This window comes from Cyrtonyx montezumae, unplaced genomic scaffold (genome assembly GCF_038088225.1).
Source record: "Cyrtonyx montezumae isolate F1298 unplaced genomic scaffold, pur_monq_1.0 scaffold_75, whole genome shotgun sequence".
NCBI lineage: Eukaryota > Metazoa > Chordata > Aves > Galliformes > Odontophoridae > Cyrtonyx > Cyrtonyx montezumae.
The window spans coordinates 141,811-162,188 of record NW_027072084.1 but is presented as its reverse complement, the minus strand read 5'-3'; the positions used below and the strand labels follow the sequence as shown (position 1 = coordinate 162,188).

The 20,378-nt window shown below is 60.3% G+C and overlaps 2 protein-coding genes across 4 annotated transcripts; both read left to right on the top strand.

The window, feature by feature from the left end:
* The first annotated feature begins 679 nt into the window (after positions 1–679).
* On the top strand, positions 680–4,283 carry RFX5 (regulatory factor X5). Its single transcript, XM_065751551.1, has 10 exons — positions 680–730; positions 1,174–1,304; positions 1,544–1,577; positions 1,901–1,983; positions 2,055–2,177; positions 2,321–2,437; positions 2,591–2,672; positions 2,846–3,047; positions 3,163–3,260; positions 3,435–4,283. The coding sequence occupies exons 2-10, from the start codon at positions 1,186–1,188 to the stop codon at positions 4,212–4,214; spliced, it is 1,638 nt and encodes a 545-aa protein (XP_065607623.1). The 5' UTR covers positions 680–730; positions 1,174–1,185; the 3' UTR covers positions 4,215–4,283.
* A 751-nt stretch (positions 4,284–5,034) lies between these two features.
* PI4KB (phosphatidylinositol 4-kinase beta) lies at positions 5,035–20,007 on the top strand. Of its 3 annotated transcripts, XM_065751548.1 has the most exons (12): positions 5,035–5,122; positions 9,186–10,152; positions 13,977–14,021; positions 16,502–16,729; positions 16,826–17,053; positions 17,664–17,773; positions 17,910–18,014; positions 18,381–18,504; positions 18,594–18,859; positions 18,951–19,083; positions 19,439–19,559; positions 19,752–20,007. In XM_065751548.1, exons 2-12 carry the CDS (start codon positions 9,214–9,216, stop codon positions 19,931–19,933), a joined length of 2,481 nt encoding a protein of 826 aa, XP_065607620.1. In that variant the 5' UTR covers positions 5,035–5,122; positions 9,186–9,213; the 3' UTR covers positions 19,934–20,007. The 3 variants fall into 3 exon arrangements, with proteins under 3 accessions (XP_065607620.1, XP_065607619.1, XP_065607621.1); XM_065751547.1 differs by lacking the exon at positions 5,035–5,122 and having other exon boundaries at positions 9,164–10,152; XM_065751549.1 differs by lacking the exons at positions 5,035–5,122; positions 13,977–14,021 and having other exon boundaries at positions 9,165–10,152.
* Positions 20,008–20,378: the final 371 nt, after the last annotated feature.

Below are 20,378 nucleotides of genomic sequence, written 5' to 3'. Positions count from 1 at the left end.
CCACGTGCTGAAAATCGCGGTGCTCAGCAGTGTGGGAGAGGCTGCAGCCATCAGCCCGGAGCACCCTGCAGCCGGGCCCCCAATAAAGCAGAGAGCTCTGCACCACCGCTCCCCCATCTCTGTCCTTTTCTTTAACTCTATTTGTACCCCAAAAGCTGAGCCCCATTCGTGTGCGTGCACACACTGCCGGCTCACACCGCACGCACAGTGCACGCGTCTGCACTGCACACGCACACTGCGTGCACACATACTGCGCTCGTCAACGCACTGCACACACTGCGTGCACAGTGCACGCACACCACAGACACGCTGCTTACACTCTGCACGCACACCGCTCGCTATTCACACAACTTGCACGCGCATTGCTCGCACTCCGCACACACTGCACGCGCAACGCCCGTTTACCCCCGCGTCCCCTCCCTCGGCTCCACCAATCAGGAGCTGTTGCTAGGCAGACTTCATCTCGAGCGCCGCCACTCAGCAGAGCAGCGCTGCTTGTATCCGGGAAGGACAGCAGCTAGCAGCCAATCACATTAAAGCGCGACGTAGTAACTGGGTAGATGTGAGGCGCAGCAGCCAATTAGAAAAAAGCTGCCTGCGGCCCCTCGGAGGGGTGCAGCACTTTCGGTTCCCGGTGCGCGCGGGGCGGCGGCGGCGCGAGGGGGAGCGGACCGGGAACGGGACCGGACCGGACCGGACCGGACCGGACGGGGCAGAGCGGAACCCGCAGGTGGGTTCGGGCCGGGGAGGGCACGGCACTGCTGGGATCGCTGACCCCGGTGGAGTCCACGCGCCTTCGGGTCCCCCCCATCCACAGGCATCTGTCCCCGCTGCTGTGTCCTGGGGGACCCTGCCGTCCGCATCCCCTGGCATCACCTGGCTTCCCTCGTTCCCGTGTCCCCACGTCCCTGTCCCATCCTCATGTTCCCGTTTCCTGTCCCCTGGGATCTGCCCTCCGTTCCCCTCTTGCCATCCCCGTCCCATGCCACGTGCGGGGTGTGCCGCCCGCTGTCCCCTCCCGTGTCCCATCGCCCTTGTGCTGGTGACACATCTCCGGGTGGGGACACGAGGACCGAGGGCAGAGCCAGCCCTGTGGGTACCAGTGGGGGATTTGGGCTCTGAGCGGGTCCCCTCCCCACTTTGGAGCTGAGTTTCCTCATTCTCCCCTTCCAGGACCACAGTACCATGGCTGACGAGGAGCTGAGCCCCCAGGCCACCAAGAAGGGCACTTTGTCACCTGGCAGCTCCCGGAGCAGCGCAGCAGAGTCAGGCACACTGCTGCAGAAACTACGGGGCAACATCTCGTAAGTGTGCGACGTGCTCCTGTTAACCTGGGCATCCCAAATGGGATCAGATTTCATAGGGCCGATGAATCTGTAACCCTGTGGACTGAAGGGATGAAAGTCGGTGCTGCTTTTGGGGTGGGAACATCAGTGCAGAGCTCCTCAGGAGTACAGTGGGACAGGGGTGGGGGTCCTCGGTGCAGGGCCATCCCATGCCCTGATGCCTTCTCCCTTCTGCCCCTTCTGTCTGTCCCCTGCAGCAAAACAGTGCAGAACAAAGTCGACGCCATCCTGGTGAGTGCCTCTGGGGGGTGAGGGAGTGCTGCGTGCCCAACCCTTCATGATCCCAAACCCCTCTTTCAGCTGAACACTGAGATCCCATTTTCCTGATCCCACATCCTATAGGGTCAGCAGCTGCTCAGCACCCATTCCCTCAGCCCCACATGGGATGACCCCTGCCTGTTCCCCCAAAACCCCCTTTACCCCGTGTGCAGTCTTTGCCCATACTTACAAACCTCTGGGTTCAAATGCTCCATGAATGTTGGCCCTATTTTGGTTCCTTCACCTCTCTTTGTTTCCGGTCCCTCCTCCCCTCTGCATGGACCCTTCACCTGTAGCAAGATGTCCAGAAGTTCTCCGACAGCGACAAGCTCTACCTCTACCTCCAGCTGCCGTCGGGGCCGAGCCTGGGGGACAGGAGGTGGGTGCTGGGGCTCTGTCTCCCCGTGCTGTCCTCCCCATCCGCTCACTCAGTGCCATTGTTCCCAGCAGCAGCCTGGATCTGAGCTTGCTGAGCGCGGCCGAGTACATGCATGCATGCAACTGGATCCGGAACCACCTGGAGGAGCACGCAGACACCTGCCTGCCCAAGCAGGATGTCTACGATGCTTACAGGTGGGCAGCATCCATGGGGCCTGGTTTGGGGTCAGCAGGCACTTGGGGTTGGTCGGGAATGGCCATGCCCAGTGCCAGCTCTTGGAACACAGAATGGGAGCAGCGAGGAGGGGTCAGCAGCTTTGACCTACCCTCCCCCTCAGGCAGTACTGTGATAACCTCTGCTGCCACCCTCTGTGCGCCGCCAACTTTGGGAAGATCATCCGGGAGATCTTCCCCAACATCAAGGCCAGGAGGCTGGGAGGCCGCGGACAATCGAAATATCCTTTTGTCGCGGTGGGTCCGTGCACTGGGCAGTGTTGGTGGCTCCTGGAGGTTCTGGCTCCGGGTGCTTTGGCTCCTGGAGCTCTGCTTTGTACCAAACGTGGGGTCAGTGTGCAGTTGTGTTTTGTCATCCCTTAACCCCAACACACGTACTGCTACAGTGGCATCCGGAGGAAGACGGTGGTCAGCCTGCCACCTCTGCCCAGCCTGGACCTCAAGGTGACAGAGACTGTAAGTCCTCCATCACTTGGTGGTTCGTGTTCTGCCTCTTTGGGTCACACTCATAGGCACGGGGCAGAGGGATGCATTCCCACGGAGAAGGCAAGGGTTGAGCCCTGCCCCGTCCTCATACACCAGTGACCACAGCAGTCTTGGCCTCATTGGTGACATTGGTGTCCCACCAGCAACACACGGAGCTGACGGACCTGCAGTCCTACACCAGTGAGGTGATGGAGGCGGCCTGTGCCCTGACCTGTGACTGGGCTGAGAAGATCCTCAAACGTTCCTTCAACAACATCGTGGAGGTGGCCCAGTTCCTCATCCAGCAGCACATCATCAGCTCCCGCTCAGCCCGCGCCGACCTCGTCATGGCCATGGTGGTCTCAGGTGGGTCAAGGTGTCCCCAGGGAGTGTGGAGTTTGGTGGCTGCGGGAATGACTTTGGGCTCTGTTCCCACTCTGTGGGGCTCATCCCCACCTCATGCCTCACTTTGTGTCTCCAGAGAGCACAGAGAAAGCCCATCGTGATGGCCGCTCTCCACCACTGGCCAAGAAGAATGGCCTGGAGGCCTCGGAGGGCAGCGAGCAGAGTCTGCCACAGGTGAGGCCATGTTGGATGCAATGTCCCCCATCCCCTGGTGTCCCCTGTCTCTGCAGTCATGTCCTCCTGGTATCCCTGTCCCATGTTCCTGCTTTTCTTGTGTCCCCCATCGTCATGTCCCTCATCCCCTGCTGTTCCACCATGTCCCCATCTCACGGTGTGTCCCACCCGCAGAACAAGAAGGACAGTGTCCCCAAGGCCACCATCCCACAGCGTCCCGACAAGAAGAAGCCCCCGGAGCCACCCCGTCCACCGAGCAACCCCCAGGTGAACGCACTGGTGGCCCGTTTGCCCCTTCTCCTCCCGCGTGTCCCCCCTGGCCCCACAGCTGTCTGCTCGTCCCCTCCAGTCCTGGCACCCAAACTGACGGCCGCCCCACTGGGGGGCACCATGAAGGTGGCTGTCCCGCTGCCCCCCAGGCTCAATGTGCTGCTGCCTGGTGTGGCCGTGCCCGCAGCTGACAGCCCCCGTGGAACAGCCCCTGATGGTCCCCCGGGCTCAGCCCAGCGCCCCATGGCCACCAAGCGGTCCCCAGAGGTGGCCCACGAGGCCGTGGCCAAGCGCAAGCGCGGACGGCCGAGGAAGAGGACAGAGGAGGAGGAAGGAGGCGTGGGGTCACTGGGTCGCACCGGGGATGTGGCCGAGGGGACAGACTTGGGTTCCAAGCACTGTGACAGCGGTGGTGACCATGGGTGCAGAGGTGGCAGTGCCCATGGAGGTGACAGTGCCCGTGGAGGTGACATCACGGATGGCACAGTGGTTTTGTCTCCAACCCAAGTGAGTGTCATCCAGGACGGCCATGGACTGCAGGAGGAGGAGGCACTGAGTGTGGCACCAGGTGCCAGTGGGGTCACAGAAGGGGACAGTAGTGACACAGCGCTGCGTGGGGATGGACGTGGTGCTGGGACGGAGCCCACAGCCCCACGTGGCCCCGTGTTCCCAGGGGGCACTTAGGGACACTGTGCTGGAAGTGGGGTGTCCTCATCTCCACATGTCGCTGTCCCCTGCCATTAAACTCGGAGCGCTGTGCGTCCGCCTGTCTGTGTGTCACCGGGAGTGGGGGGAGGGCGACGTGTGGGTGTGTGCAGTGCCACTGTCCCCAGGGTGTCACCATTACGGAGACAGAATGTCACCATCCCCAGGTGTCACCATTCCTGGAATGTCACTGTGGTGACGCCTCACTGACCCTGGGGTGACACTGTCCACGCGGGGCCACCATCCAGGAATGTCACTGTCCGTGGGGCGGCGTGGAGCCCCCACGGGGAGCACAGGACGGCGGCCCTGCGCCTCAGTTTCCCCTCCAGACCCAACATCACCGCCCAAAGAGGCGATTTGAGGCGAAAAACAACGGATTCAGTGAAACCCGGAACTCCGAGAGGTTCAGCCCTCGCGCCCCGCCCCCTGCCTTTAGCCACGCCCCTCAGCCCGCCCTTCTCCAGTTGGCCGCGCCTCCCTCCCGCCTGACCACGCCCCCCACGAGTCCCACCCCTTTCGCCTAACCACGCCTCCTCGTTGGCCACGCCCCAGCGCGGGCCACGCCTCCGGGCCGGCAGGGGGCGCTGTGTGCGCAGGCCCCGCCCCGCCCCTCCCCGCCCCGTCCCGTCCCGTCAGGCGGCGCCGCGGGCAGCCCGGGCCGCCGGGGCCTGCGCTGCCGCCGCCGCTCCGCCGCCGCCTTCCGCCGGGCCCGGCGCCGCTTCCCCGACCCGAGCGGCCCCGAGGAGCACCGCGGGGGCGGAATCGTTCGGTTCGGAGCCCCTTCCCGGAGCACCGAGAGCGCTCGGCTCAGGATGAGCCGCCCCGGGAGACCCGCGCGGCCGCACCGGAGCTCCGCACCGCGGTCCCGCGGGTCCGCAGCGCTGCAGGTGGGGCTGAGGGGGGAGCGGCGGTGCGGGGACTGCGTTGGGAGCTGGGAGTTTGCGTGGGGAGGAAAGCGTGTCCCCGTGGTGGGGCCGGCGCTGCCCGTCCCGTCCCGGGGGTTCGCGAGGCCGTGGGGCGGGGGCTGTGAGGGCTCCCACGGTTCTGTGCTCTTTAAGGCCCCGTCCAACCCAACCGTGCTGCGGTCCCGTGCTTCTGTGACCTTTGAGGTCTCCCGGATTCAACCCAGGAAGGGAATCCCCGCTGCTGCTCATGCAGAGGACTCCGGACCTGCTGAGCAGAGGCTGTCACCGTGTGAGCGTGTGTGTGAGTGTGTGTGTGTGTGTGCCAGGACTGGTGTTTCCCATTCTCGAGGTCACTGCATCCCTCCAAGTGCGTTCTGTGGGTCTTGTGCTGGGAGCTGCCAGCAGTGTCCATCGGGGCCACTCCTGCACATCCCAATGGGATGGGGATGTGAGCTGAAGGGAACCAGGGGAGGGGATAACGACCCAAGTGTCTCAGGTGCTTAAGGCCGTGGTCTCAACCATTCTCTTGTCTTTAGGGTCCCTTCCAACCTAACTGTGTTGTGATCCCACTGTCCTGTGATCTTTAGGGTCCCGGCCAACCCACACCATCCTATCACTCCATACACACGTATGTGTTGGTGGAGGAGTTGGACTTGAGGATCCCCAGAGGTCCCTTCCCACCCCTGCAGTTCTGTGGTTCATGCTCAGGCCCAGCACAGCCTGTGATCGTGGAGGGGAGGGGGCTGCCATGGGGGCCGTGCTCCTGGGGCTGTTCCTCGGGGTCGGGCTGTTATTTTTAATGCAGGGTGAGCCACGTGTGCTGTGTGTGGGCTGAATCTGTTTCAGCCGTGTGTGCAGCACCATTGGCAGTGCGTCCGTGCTGGTGCTGGGGCTCTGGGAAGGGGATTTCAGGCCCGAAAGAGGAAGCAGCTTCCCCCAGAGGGTTTGGTTCACTCTTGCTCTGGTACAGTCTGCCACTGTGAGCTGAGCGGATCCCAGCCCCCCTGTGCCTCAGTTTCCCCATCCCTACAGCTTGCTGGCACTGCAGGGAGTGCGGAGCTGCTCTCTGCCTCTGTCTGAACCCTCCTGAAGGCTCTGTGAGATGCAGAGGGCCATCAGCTCCGAGCAAAACAAAAAGTAACGCGGCGTAATAGAGACCAGATGTCTTGGTGAGACTTCATCCCGCGCTCCTGGTGCTTTGCCAGGGCCAATATTTCTTATTCAAGTCAGGCAGGAGAGAGACTTGGCTTTCCTGTGCAGGCACAGCTCTGTTCCAGCGGAGCTCCCTTTGCTTTTGTCGCTTCTCGAAGGAACTGTGTGCTCGAATCGCTGCACTGACACCACTGCCTCATCTGTTTCTGAGCTCATGTGGGCTTCCTTATATTTTGTGTTTAATCACTGACTTCAGCACAGTTCCACTAGGGAGAAACTTGGCCTGCTGCGGCTGTGGGTGGAGGATGAGCCACAGAACTCGGCTCAGCCTGTTCTCCAGGCTGCGTCGCTTTGTTTTGCGGAGCCAGTGGGGCTTTTCCTCCTGGGTGAGACCCATTTGGAACAGGGGGAGATCAGGGAGGGAAGCAGCACATTGGAGCACGTTGAGCAAACGGTGACGTGAGCCCCAGAAAAATGCAGAGGGGTGAATTCCCTCCGTGGGGATTTCGGGTGGCCCGGATGGGGGAGTGCTGAGGGGGCCAAGGGGTGAACCCGAAGTGCAGATTGTAAAGCACAGAGGTAACCCTGCAGCCCTGGGGGTGGATTTGTTGTGCTCAGTTCTATAATCCAAGTTTGACCCACTGAGCAGTTGCAAATCTCTGCCCGGCTGTGTCTCCTTGGGCACAAGGCTGCGTGCACGGCGCGGGGGCAAACCTCGCTTTTCTGGTTGACGTGGCAAAAGGATTTGGGAGTCTGGGCTCTGTGGTCGAAGTGCCTGCTTTCTGAAATGTGGTCACCTAGAAATGGTGGAAAGAGGTGGTGTCCATGTGCCTGAAAGTCAAACCTTAATGCCAGGTCCTGTCTTCTCCAGGAGCACTGGGCAGGTTGGATGCCCGGTGCTGCAGCACGTGCCACACAAACAGTGCATGGCAGCGTGGGGACTCCTGCACACTGGGTCTCTCCGACTGTGCAGACAGTGACAGTGCCAATAGGTTTACTCCAGATGTTTGTGGTGTGTGCCCCTCATCCCTCTGCTGTGGGGCAGGAGCCCACCCCAGGAACCACCAGGAGCCCCCCTGGGTGCACACAGGTTCCTATGCTGAATCCTGACCCCAGAGCAGGTTTGGTTTGGGTCATGCCAAGAGCACAGCTCTCCTGTGACTCCTTCCTTCCCCACTCCATCCTCCAGAGGAGATGTCTCAAGTCCTGCCTGTGTCGTGCTGTAGGTTCTCCCTTTTTCCTGAGCGGTGTTAATTTAAAAATTGGATTGTTTGGGTTTTGATGGCCTCACCGAGAAGGAAAAACAACTTCCTTGTGCTTGCCAGGTCTTTAGGATCTAATGACCACAACTATTCGAAGCACGCGGGCTTTGGATGGAAGGGAATGGCAGGCACTGAGGAAAACGTTGTGCCGTGCCGCTGTGAAAGATGCTATTCATATCGATCAAACCGCTGAACTTTGCTCGGGTTCTTTCAGCCCGGCCGTGCTGGGACGGGCTCTGCTCTGTGCTGTTCACAGCAGGTTTCCTCACCAGGGCTGGGCTGTGGACCTGCTGGTCTGTTGGTGGGACCAGTGCCGTGCTGGCCCCGATAGCAGCACCGGTGTGTCGTCCTGGTGAGCAGTACGGTGGGGCACAGTGTAAAGCACCACCAGCGCTCCCAGTTTGGGCACTGGGAGATCGCATGGGAAATGGCAATGTGCTCCAACCAGGGGTGGATTCTTCCTCTGCCTTGGGGTGGAGGAGCAGGTAGGACAATGGAGAGAACGGGGTTGGGACAGAGTCCTCGGGAATGCTGTTGCAGTGCCGGTTCATTGCTGGTCCCTGCAGTGTGTCCCTGTGTCAGAGCGGTGTCTGAGTGCTCCTCCTCGAGAGCTTATGCTGCTCAGCTGTAATCGCCTGTGGAAATAATCAGATAACACAAGGTCATTCCATTAGGGGGAATTACCTCCTTGCAGGAACCTCCTGCTGCAGTTTCTGGTGCAGGACTGGGGCTCAGGGTCGCACGGAGGCAGCAAGTAGTTCACTGAACTTCTCCAAAGCCTGTCATCTTTCCCACCGTGCTGGATGCAGAAAGCAGCAGGGAATTGGCAGCGTGCTCACAGCACTCCGTGCTGCTGGGGGGGTCGTGCCGTGCTGCAGGCCATGAGCTGGGGGATGTTCCTGCCCTGTGAGCAGACAGCTTCCCTCAGCAGTGCCTTGGTTCTTGCTGGCAATCCACAGGGATGCCCTGCTGCTCTTCTTATCAAGATGGGAATCCAGGAAGTGCTCTCAGTGCCTCATTTATCTTGCTTTTAAACCGTCATTAAGCGCTAATCATTGGCAAGGATGTGTCATCTAGGCATTAGTGCCTGGACTTTGAGAGCGAGGACCTTGCTGCAACAAAACCCTTCTTTGCTGCTCTGGAGCTGCACGGGGCGTGGGTTGGGGCACTCAGGTTGGGGCACTCGGGAGCAGTTCCTGTGGCACTGACCCTGCTGGAAGCTGAAGCCCAGCAGTGCAGCGGGGTGAGTGGGACGGCCGCCGGTGCTGCAGGGTTCCTTCGCCGCTGCCTGTCGAGCAACCTGGTTCTTTCTTTCCCCCCTTCTTTCTCTTTTTGGCTTGCTCGGGTTTCCTTATTGTCATGGTAACAGGGAGATTTGGTGTCATGGCTGAGAGATGCTCACAGCTCTCTCCTGCCTGAGTGGGTGCCAGGAAGACCTTCAGAGCCCCACTGACCACCTCCGTGGGCATGTCCTGCTGTGACAGAGGTTGTCGGTGTGCCCCAGTGCTCCCCTCAGCTCTGTGCACATCCCGGGCAGGATTCCTGCTTTGCCACCTTCAGCCTGGGAGCTCCGTCCTGCACAGTGGAAGCTGCATCCCTAAACACATCATTTTGTCTCTTATGTTTTCCAGCTCTGAAAGGTGCAGGCCCACCACGGCTATGGGAGACTCCGTCGCAGACGCAGCGCGAGGGACCGGCGTGGAGCCCGGCTCCGTGCCGCAGGGCAACGGGACGGCCCTGAGCGTCATCACTGAGGGCGTCGGGGAGCTGGCCCTCATCGACCCCGAGGTGGCCAAGAAGGCCTGCGAAGAGGTCCTGGAGAAGGTCAAGCAGATGCACGGCGTCTCCTCGGACTGCTCGACCAGCGCGGGCGATGGCGGCGAGGCGGAGCGCGGCCTGTGGGCTTCTGGGGACGTGGCCAATGGAGAGGTGGTGGTGGAGGGCTGTGAGATCCGCTGCTTGGACGATCTGCCTGGCACAGCCTCCAGGATCCAGGAGGAGGAGGAGGAGGCCGCAGCCAACACGGTGAAAACGGCCCGGAAGCGGCAGAAGAATAATTCGGCGAAGCAGTCCTGGCTCCTCCGGCTCTTTGAATCCAAACTCTTTGATATCTCTATGGCCATTTCATACCTGTACAATTCAAAGGAGCCCGGCGTGCAGGCTTACATCGGGAATAGGTTGTTCTGCTTTAGGAACGAGGACGTGGACTTCTACCTGCCGCAGCTGCTCAATATGTACATTCACATGGACGAGGATGTGGGAGATGCCATCAAGCCCTACATCGTGCACCGCTGCCGGCAGAGCATCAACTTCTCCCTGCAGTGCGCCCTGCTGCTGGGCGCCTACTCCTCGGACATGCACATCTCCACTCAGCGACACTCCCGTGGGACCAAGCTGCGGAAACTCATCCTCTCGGACGAGTTGAAGCCGGCTCACAAGAAGAGGGAGCTGCCGTCGCTGAGCCCGGCGCCCGACATGGGGCTGTCTCCTTCCAAAAGGACTCACCAGAGGTCCAAGTCGGACGCCACGGTGACCATCAGCCTGAGCAGCAATCTGAAGCGCACAGCCAGCAATCCCAAAGTCGAGAGCGAGGAGGAGGTAATGTTGGGGCTCCCCAAAACTCAGCCTGGGAGGGGATGCCCACAGGGACGTGCTTGTGCAGTCAGTTCTCATCCCACGGCTCCTCTGCTGCAGGGTTTTGGTCCTGGTTGCTGCCATGCAGTTGTGATTCCTCTGTCTGTTAATATTCATGCAAAGGAGAGTCCATCTCTGGTGACAGCCAGGGCTGAGTGCCCCTGTGGGCTCCCTGCAGTCCCCCAGCCCCAAATGCTTCACCTCCCCGGCCCCACAGCTCGCTGAGCTCATCCCTGCTGCGCTGAGCTCCCCGTCAGGGCGGGGTGCAGGCAGAGTTCCTCTTAAATTTCATTTCTGTGGAAAGCCAGGTTCGAGGAGACACTGCTTTATCTGGAGGTGCTTTGTGGGCGTGGGAGTGCCGCTGCTCTGGTTTCACTCGAGGAAGCAGAGGCTCCAAAGGGGGAATTTTCCTGGTGCGACGGGAAGGGAGGACGCGCGATGGCTTTGCAGATAAGGCGGGGAGCTGGATTAGGAGGAGCGAGCCGCTTCCGACGCTGCTGAATTCCTGTTCCACTCGGCAGCCAAGTTGGTATCTGTTTTGCGATCTGATTGCTGCTGGAAGTCTGATTTCCTCCTTGTTGCTGCCCCGCTGGGGTTTGGCAATGCTGGACGGGCTCCACGTGGTGGTTGCCCCGTTCTGAACAGGCTGGTGATGGTGCGGAGGGGCTCATGTGGCCTTTCCCCATTCCTGGGGCACGCAGACCCCATCCCAGGCTGCCCCTTCCTGGGGCAGTCCCTGCCTCGTGATGGCAGCCTCCCTCCCCACTGCTCAGTCTAGACACAGGGATCTCGTGGTGCTTTTGCAACACCAGAGGATTTCTTGGCTTCCCTGCCTTGCCTGAATTCCCTCTGTTGTCAGTCACTGTAGGGGCCACGTGCTCTCTTTGCCCATGTGAAACTCAGGGTCGGTGCATTTGGAAATGGATGTGAAGGTTACGGGGCTGCAAAGCTTCGGCCAGCAGGGCTGGGGGTGCTCTGTGTGGTTGCCCCCAGGCTGAACCCCTCCCCAGTTCTGGGACGCAAGGTGTTTCGTGGTTGCAAACAAGGGGCTGTGGGAAGCGGGATGTGCCGAGGTCTCGTGCTCACAGTGGCTGCAGCTGCCTGAATAATGGAAACCGAAGCTTGACATAAATTATAGATGAAAGCAGCGCAGAGAACCGTTTCTCTTTGCAGTGTTTGTTTGAAACATAATTTGATCTCGTGGCCACGCTGGCTGTTTAAGTGCAGCGCAGCACTGGGGATAGTTGAGGCATCATCACAGCTTCCCTGGTCTCTGAATATCCCCCCCAACTTCCCAGCTGTGTTACACTGTCCCTTTGGGGCAGCCCGCCTCTGGGGCCGTGCTCTGAGCAGCACCTGTCCCATGTGTGTCTTTTAGGGCTGGCCCTTGGTGTGAACTGCAGCAGGTTTGGGGTTACCTCTGTGTACAGGGTGGTTTCCCTGGGTCCAGAACGCCAGCGGGGGGGTCCTGGTAGGACCAGCCCTCCGTTGTTCCCCATCTTCTCTCAGACTTCAGGTTTTGGAACTGAGGGATTTTGAAGGTCCCTTCCAACCCAAAGATGTGGGTCGTGGAAAGGCGTTGGCCTGCAAAGCAAAGCTCTCGTAATGCTTTGCTGCTTTTTGTTAAGGTTTGGGTGCTCTGGGAGCTCTGCTTTCGCTGTGCTTCCCGGACCTGAGCTCTGGGTGAGTTCAGCCACACTTGGTACAAAGTGCCCTCGGATCCTTCTGCAGCGGTGCTGTGGTCCCTCATCTCCCATCAATGTGCCACCTCTTCTGTCACCCGTTCACACCTGGGTCTGCATTGCTCCCTGGGCTCTGTGGTGCTGCCTCTGGGATGAGCTCTTCCTTTCCCCATGGCCGCTGGCAGCTGCAGGAACTTCTTTCTAACCAGTAATTCCCTCTGCTGAGGTCTCTGTGCTCTCTTCTCACTGCATAACCACAGCAGCAGGAGAGGCTTTGTGCTGCGTCCAGCTCTGAGTTCTCAGTCCTCACCAGATCACATCCGCAGCACCGTTTTGTGCTCTGGTTCTGATGCTGCTCATTTTTTGCTGCTTCTCAATTAACACAAAGGGAGAGGAGGCAGAGGGGACCTCTCCCAGCATCCCCAGTGTGAAGGGAACCAGAGGGATCACTGAGTGCCCTGCACGGGACCCCCGGACCCCGTGTCTGAGAGCGGTCTCCAAATGCTTCAGTCCAAGTTTTTCCACCGGGGAACCTGAGAACCCGAGGGAGATCAGCTGCCTTACCTGACACTGGAGTTAATGAACGGAGGAGTGCTGGCGAGCGCAGGCTGCTCGAAAATGGGGCGGGATGCCGCGTCCTGGGGTCAGGGATGCAGCGTTAGGGCGATGCTGCCCGGTGTGGGGCTGAGCTCCCGCACCCCATGAGCTGCAGTGCCCGGAGGAAGGGCACGGCCGTGTGAACAGCGCTTGGCTGAACCGGTTCCACGAGCAATGGGGAAAAAAAAAAACGTTCATTAGGAAGCTGCTAATTGAATAACCGGTTAAGGATCTAGGTTGGCTCCGGTGCCAGCTCCAGGCCGCTGTGCTGGAGGAAGAGCTGAGCTTTCAGCTCATGCACGGGGCTGGGGTTGAGCGCTGGGTTTGTGGGGCTTTTGTGTGTTGTTTGTTTGTTTAACCACATCGGCAGTGCCGGAGCAGCCCCCGTTCAGATGCAGAGCTGTCTGATGCGCCTATCGGCTCTGAATGGGAGCGCTGCCCCTCTGCTCCCTGCATGCAGATCCCCTCTGAGCACCCCTGCACCCATCTGATCCATGTGCACCCATCTGATCCATGTGCACCCATCTGATCCATGTGCACCCATCTGATCCATGTGCACCCATCTGATCCATGTGCACCCATCTGATCCATGTGCACCCATCTGATCCATGTGCACCCATCGGGGTGTGGAGTTTGGTGTTCTCCCTCTGGAGCGGCACCTTGGGCAGAGCTGCTGGAAGTGCCCTCTCCAGCAGAGCTCGTTTCCTGGCACAACTCGTTTGCCCACTGCTTCCTTCCAGGGATAGGAACCCACAGAAGAGTTAACGCTGTTCCCTGTCCCGTGGACGGCTCAGAGCTTGGAGGTTTGGCTTCTTTTCTCCATCATCTTTTCGGCACCATCCCTTTGGCTTTGGGGTGTTGGCCCCTTGGCCGTGCAGGTCTTGTTTTTAGTGCTCAGTTTGCCAACAGATTCTGGTATTTGTTTTCCTCAGTGAGCCTTGCTGGGTCTCAGCACTGTTTTGGGGTCGTTGCGGTCACAAGGAAGCTATTAATTTCAACACTGTTATTGCTTACGGTGGGATTAACCTGACAGAATTAGCATATCCCTGTACCTAATGTGCTCAGATCAGTTGGTTTCTGTGTGGGCAGTGTTAACACAGTCACAGTGCACTCAGGGGCTGAAGTGCCGTCGTCGCCTCTTTCTGTGTGAAATGAACAGATCTGGGGCTCTGCAGAGGGGCACAGCGCAGGGCTGGGGCAGATAGAGGGGCATCAGAGGGCGGAAGAGAGCTTGAAAGGATGAGGAAGGGGAAAACCTGCTGGTTTCATGTTGGTTTGTGCTGGTTTTTATGGACGCCAGGGGTTCAGAGCCCGGCGTGGTGTCGGGATGAGCTCAGAGTGGAGGGCAGCAGTGCTGCAGTGGGGGGCGAAACAAAACAAATGCAAAGTGATGATGATGAACCTGGAGCTAAACTACTGCTTTTTCTCCTCCTCCCCCTCCTTCCTCTCTGTGACCACGCTACCACCACCCAAAAACCGCCACCAAAACCCCTTCCATCCATTTCCCAGGAGCTCTCCTCGAGTACGGAAAGCCTTGATAACTCATTCTGTTCCGTAAGTGGTTTTGTTCTGCTCCTGGGCCGCCTGCCCTCCATCCTACAGCAGCATTTCCTCTGCCTCCCCCCACCCCAAACCCCAGTGCTGTCTGCACCCCCACGAAACCGCTGACCCCAGTGTAGCACCAAAGTCTTTTGGGGATTACACAGACCCAGACGTGGGGAGCTGGACCTGGCTGCTCGTCACCAAACCAAAGTGGGCACAAGGGAGAGGAGTTCCCCTCGCTCCGAGCTGTGAATTCTGCCCCACCACACACTGACCTCTGCATCACGGCCTTAGCAGACGAAAGAGGAAATGCTGTTTTCCTTTACAAAAACCAAATGAGTCCTCTGCCAGACGGGGTTTGATTTGCTTCTTCCACGGATCATTTCCTCCCCTCTTTGCGTTGCACTTTGGGCTTCCGATCGAACCCAGCGTCCCCCGGCGGAGCCTCCTTTTGCACTGAGCCTCCTTTCAGTTTTGAGCCAATCACATCTTTCTCATTCACGTCATCCTCCTCTTCCTCCTCCTCCTCCTCCTCCCAGTGCAGCTGTGTTCCCCGCTTGGGATTTCCAGTGGGATCCCAGTATGTAGTCCATGATCAAAACTGCTGTCCCGGGCAGCAGCACGCGGTGCCTCACACGTCCACAGCCCCCGGGATAGGGACTGGGGGGGGAAAGGGATTGGGGGAACTGTGGCACCTGACACAGGCACCCATAGCTCCTGACTCCTCATGTTCCTCCGGGGCTCAGGAATCCTTTGGTGAGAGCAGGAGGAAAACCCACAGTGCAGGGCTGTGCCCCCCAGCCCCGCTCGGTTCTGGGCTCTCCTCTTTGGGGTTTTGTTTCCAGGTTGGATGTTAGGAAAAATTTCTGCTCCTGAAGAGCTGTGAAGCACTGGGGGAGGGAAGTTGTGGGGTCACCGACTGCAGACGTGCTCTGGAACAGCAGAGATGTGGCACCTGGGGACAGAGTTAGTGGGTGATGGGTTGGGGATCCTAGACATTAAGGTCTGTGATTGGGCAGAGCGGGGATGGGCTGGGGTTGGTCTGGATGGTCTTGGAGGTCTCTTCCAGCCCTAATGATTTGTGGTTGTATTTGGGGACACAGTGGGCATGGTGGGGGTGGGTTGGGGCTGTGATGACCTGAAGGGCCTTTTCCAACCTTAGTGACCCTCTGAGGGGGCGTGGGGTGGAGGTGGGCTGATGGTTGGCCACCGTGATCTTATCCGTATTTTCCGACTTCAGTGATCCTATGGGATGTCCTCCAGCTCCGTGGTTGGAGGCACAGCAGGAGAGGAGCTCCGTGGTTGGGAGAGAGGTGCGGGGCACCCGTGGTTCCTTTGCTCATCCTCACCACGAGGGGGAAGGGCAGTGGGGTCACTGAACACAACATGCTGAATTCACAGCTGGATTTGGAGGATCGAGGGAAGGACCTCATCCCAGTCCCGATAACTCTGGGTCCGGAGCTGTGCTGAGCTGGGGGGGGATGTTCCTGCCCGGAGTAGAGGGGGTAGGGGGACAGATCCTGGTGACGAGTTCTGGTTGGAGGAGCTGAGAGCTGAACGTGTCCACCCAACACAAAGGGCAGAGGGCTGAGTGGGTGGGAGCGTGGGGGGTGGACAGCACCGTGGGGCCGAGAGTGTGGGAGAGTGGATGGATCTGTGCTGGAGGGCTTCGTCCATTGGCATCTGGGTCTGCAGCCCATGGGGTGGGAGCACCCAATCCCACAGCACAGCACAGAGCCCCAGTGCTCTGTACCAGAGCAGGGCGAGAGGAGAGGGAGCAGTGCTGGAAGGAGCAGAGCATCTCTGGGCCATCGCTGTGCTCTGAGCAGAAATGGGGTCGGGCACAGCAGAGCAAAACGGCCCCAGAGGCTGCGGAAGTGCTGTGGCATTGGGCAGCAGTGGGGTGAGCCCCGTCCCCGAGGATTTTGGACGTGGACTACACCGCATTCCCGCTTCCCCCTCCCAAAGGGAACCCACAGTGCTGCTCCTCCTCTTCCACCATTTCTTCCTTTTGCTCTCCGCCGTGTTTTGTTTCGCTGCCTTTTCTCACGCGCTGCAGCTTGTTGCATGTGCATTTCCAGCATGGTTGTGCAGTGAGCACTTGTGCAAGTTTAATCCTGCGTTTCTCGTGGCAAAAAATAAATCAGCCGTTGATCGCTCCTTGCACTGATGGGAAGGCTTGTGTCCCACAGAGAGCCCTTCGCCGGGGGGTGTGAGGGCCAGGGGGGCCACGAAGCTGCACTTCAGTCTCTGCCAAACGGTTGGGACTGAGAAACGGAGGGGGCTCTGAGCTGTGCTGAGTGGGGATCCCAGAGCTGTGGGACGGATGTGGGGAGTGCTGGGCTCCAGGTCCCCGCAGCTGTGGTAGGAAGGAGAGGTGCCCATCCCATCTGGGAGCTCAGGGTGGGACTCGGAGCCCATCCTGGGGCTGAACGGAGCACATCCTCCATCGCACGCCCCTCGTAACGCAGCCCATCCCTTCCCCCCCGCAGCCCGTCAGGCTCGCTCCCGAGCGGGAGTTCATCAAATCTCTGATGGCCATCGGGAAGCGCCTGGCCACGCTGCCCACCAAGGAGCAGAAGACGCAGCGTCTCATCTCGGAGCTGTCGCTGCTCAACCACAAACTGCCGGCGCGCGCCTGGCTGCCCACGGCCGGCTTCGACCACCACGTCGTGCGGGTGCCCCACACGCAGGCAGTGGTGCTCAACTCCAAGGACAAGGTGAGCCCGTGGGAAACAGAGGGCTTTGTCCTCAGAGTGTCCCCTCTCCCCCCGCGAGGCCGGAGCTGCTCCCGTGACACCGTCTTGCTTCCCCAGGCTCCCTATTTAATCTACGTGGAAGTACTTGAATGTGACAATTTCGACACAGCGAATGTCCCCGCTCGGATCCCCGAGAACCGCATCCGGAGCACGCGCTCTGCAGAGAACCTCCCCGAGTGTGGGATCACACACGAGCAGAGGACCAGCAGCTTCACCACCGTCCCCAACTACGACAACGACGACGAGGCGTGGTCTGTGGACGACATCGTGGAGCTGCAGGTGGAGGTGAGGCCGCACTGTGGGCCGTGCTCCCCCCTCTTCCCATCTGTCAGCATGCAGAGACCCCGCAGTGCGGCCGGGGGGACCTCCCCAGGGTCAGCGTGGGTCACTGCGGCCCCACTGTCGCTGTGGGTTGAGGATGGAAGGATGGAGCACAGCCCCACTGGGAAGGACATGGGGGCAGTGGCACGGGTGGCACAGAGAGGCAGTGGTGCCCCATCCCTGCAGACCCCCTGGTCAGACAGAGGGCTGTGAGCGCTGGTGGAGCTGTGGGCGTCCCCATTCATCACGGGGGTGGATGAGGTGCCCTTTTAGGGTCCCAACTCGAACTGTTTCTGTGACCTTATAGCAGCCATCCACAGAACCGTGGGGAGCTTGGGTTGGAAGAGTCCTTGAAAGTCAAATGTGGGATGGTTGGTTTGGAAGAGTCTCTGAAGGTCAACCTCAGAGCCGTAAGGCCGTAGAAATGCTTTGGCTCGAAGGGGCCTTGTCCCTTTTCGATGTGGGGGAACCTTTGAGGGCCCCTTCCACCCCAAAGCGCTCCGTGGTTCTGTGGGTTGCTGTCCCGAGGTCGCACAGAGACCTGTGGCAGTGACAGCAGCCCCGTCCCTCCCAGCTGCCAGAGATCCACACCAACAGCTGCGACAACATCTCCCAGTTCTCCGTGGACAGCATCACCAGCCAGGAGAGCCGGGAGCCGGTGTTCATCGCCGCTGGGGACATCAGGTGAGGCCCCCGTGCTGTGTCCTTGGGGACGTGGTGGGGCTGCCTTTGCTCCGAGCGCTGTGGGACTGTGAGGGGCTCTGGGGGTCACAGTGATGGTGCTGTCCCACTGACCCCCACCCCGGGCTGTGTCCCGCAGGCGGCGGCTCTCGGAGCAGCTGGCACACACCCCCACCTCCTTCAAGAGGGACCCTGAGGACCCATCCGCTGTCGCCCTGAAGGAGCCGTGGCAGGAGAAAGTCAGGTAGGGCGGGGGGCTGCGTGGGGGGGGGGAGCTCTCAGCACTGCTCTGGAGATGTGAGATTGGTTCTCCTGAGCTCTGAATCTGGAAGTGGAGCCTCAGCTCTCCTGGAGCGTGGGAGGAGGGAGAAAATCCCTGATCTGCTGTCCCTGGGCAGAGCTCGGAGGGGCTTTGCAGGTATTTATAGGCTCCTGCTGTGTCAGAGCGGTTTGGCCCGGCCCCAAAATAAATCCTTTGTGTTCCTGGCCCCAGAAGCGCATGTCTGGTCCCCAGGGCACAGATGTGGGGGTTCCTGGGGACACTCAGGAGCTCCTTCCCTTCTGCTCCTCTCTGTGCTGTCCCCTCCCTCACTTTGTGGCTCTCCCACAGGCGGATCAGGGAGGGGTCCCCGTACGGTCACCTCCCCTCCTGGCGCCTCCTCTCCGTCATTGTCAAATGTGGGGACGACCTCCGGCAGGAGCTGCTCGCCTTCCAGGTCCTCAAGCAGCTGCAGGTGAGGAAGGACGGAGCTGTGGGGGGGACCTCCCTGCCCCCCTCCCAGCCCTCCCGCCGCGGTGCTGAGGTTCCCCCCTTTCCCCACAGTCCATCTGGGAGCAGGAGCGCGTCCCGCTCTGGATCAAGCCATACAAAATCCTCGTCATCTCGGCCGACAGCGGCATGATTGAGCCGGTGGTGAACGCCGTTTCCATCCACCAAATCAAGAAGCAATCCCTGCTGTCGCTGCTGGATTACTTCCTGCAGGAGCACGGCAGCTACAACACCGAGTCCTTCCTCACGGCGCAGAGGAACTTCGTGCAGAGCTGTGCTGGGTACTGCCTGGTGTGCTACCTGCTGCAGGTCAAGGACAGGTGGGGTTGAGTCCCTGTGCGCAGTGGGGGAATTTGGGAGCAGTGCCCCCTCCCCACGTGCAGCATCACGGAGCCTTTCCCTCCCGCTCAGGCACAACGGGAACATCCTGCTGGACGCAGACGGACACATCATCCACATCGACTTCGGGTTCATCCTTTCCAGCTCCCCCAGGAACCTCGGCTTCGAGACGTCTGCCTTCAAACTCACCACGGAGTTTGTGGATGTGAGTGAGGGCTGATCCTGCGGCGCTGGGGGTGAGGGCTGACAGCTCTGCAGCTCGTGGGGCTCAGCTGCAAACTCTGCTCAGCTCCGGACCGGAGCTGTGTGCGGTGCAGTCCCTCCCGGCTCAGACAGCTCTGTGGCTCTGTGACCTCAACCACCGTGGGGTGGTTGGGTTGGGAGGGTCCCTAACGATCATCCTCAGAACCATAGAAATATTTTGTGTTGAAGGGACCTTTTCCCCACTCGTTTCAGGGATTGGGATCAGGTGCCCTTTATAGGCCCCCCCCTATGAAATTCCCTCGTGGTCCCACTGTTGTGTGCCCCCCCCCCCTCTGCTCACTGCGTTCTGCCCTCAGGTGATGGGGGGCCCGGACGGGGACATGTTCAATTACTACAAGATGCTGATGCTGCAGGGGCTGATTGCTGCACGGAAGCACATGGATAAAGTGGTGCAGATTGTGGAGATCATGCAGCAAGGTGAGGGGTGGGGGGGGGCTGCACTGGGGCCGTCCTGTCCCACCCTACAGAGCCCCATCCTCCCACCCTGGCAGTCCAGATCTCGGTCGGACCGCCCTCTTTGCTGAGCACGGAGCACATCCCCCCTCCCCATGCTCTGAGCGGAGCCCCTCAGGGCCCCCCCACCCCATCACCCTCCTCCCCCCCCCCCAGGCTCCCAGCTGCCGTGTTTCCACGGCTCCAGCACCATCCGCAACCTGAAGGAGCGCTTCCACATGAACATGACGGAGGAGCAGCTGCAGCTGTTGGTGGAGCAGATGGTGGACGGCAGCATGCGCTCCATCACCACCAAACTGTACGACGGCTTCCAGTACCTCACCAACGGCATCATGTGAGCGCCGCCCCCCCCCCGGCTGCAGGGACGTGGGACCCCTCCCTGGGGTCGGCCCTTCTGCTTTGGTTGTCTCTTTCATTTTGTGTTTGAACACGAAAGGAAACGGAGCGGGAAAATCCCTCCTCGGTGCGGATGGAGGCGAAAAGGGGCACAGGGGCACTGCGCTGTCCCCGTGGGGCTGGGGGGGAGCAGAGGGCTGCGGGGGGGCAGGGAGTGCTCTGATGGGATCGTGGGGGGGCGGGCAGTAAAGGGGTCTGACCCCCATCTGTGTGTGCAGGCAGTGCTGCATGGAGGTGAACCCCGACGGCCCCATCCCTGCATGTGCCCCCCCCCCCCCCCCCCATGGCCTCAGCGCTGTGGGGGTCCCTCTGTCCCTTCCTGCAGTCCCCCCCCTCCCAGCACCGCCCAGGGTGGGGGGGTGAGGTTACGTCCCATGCTCCCCCCGT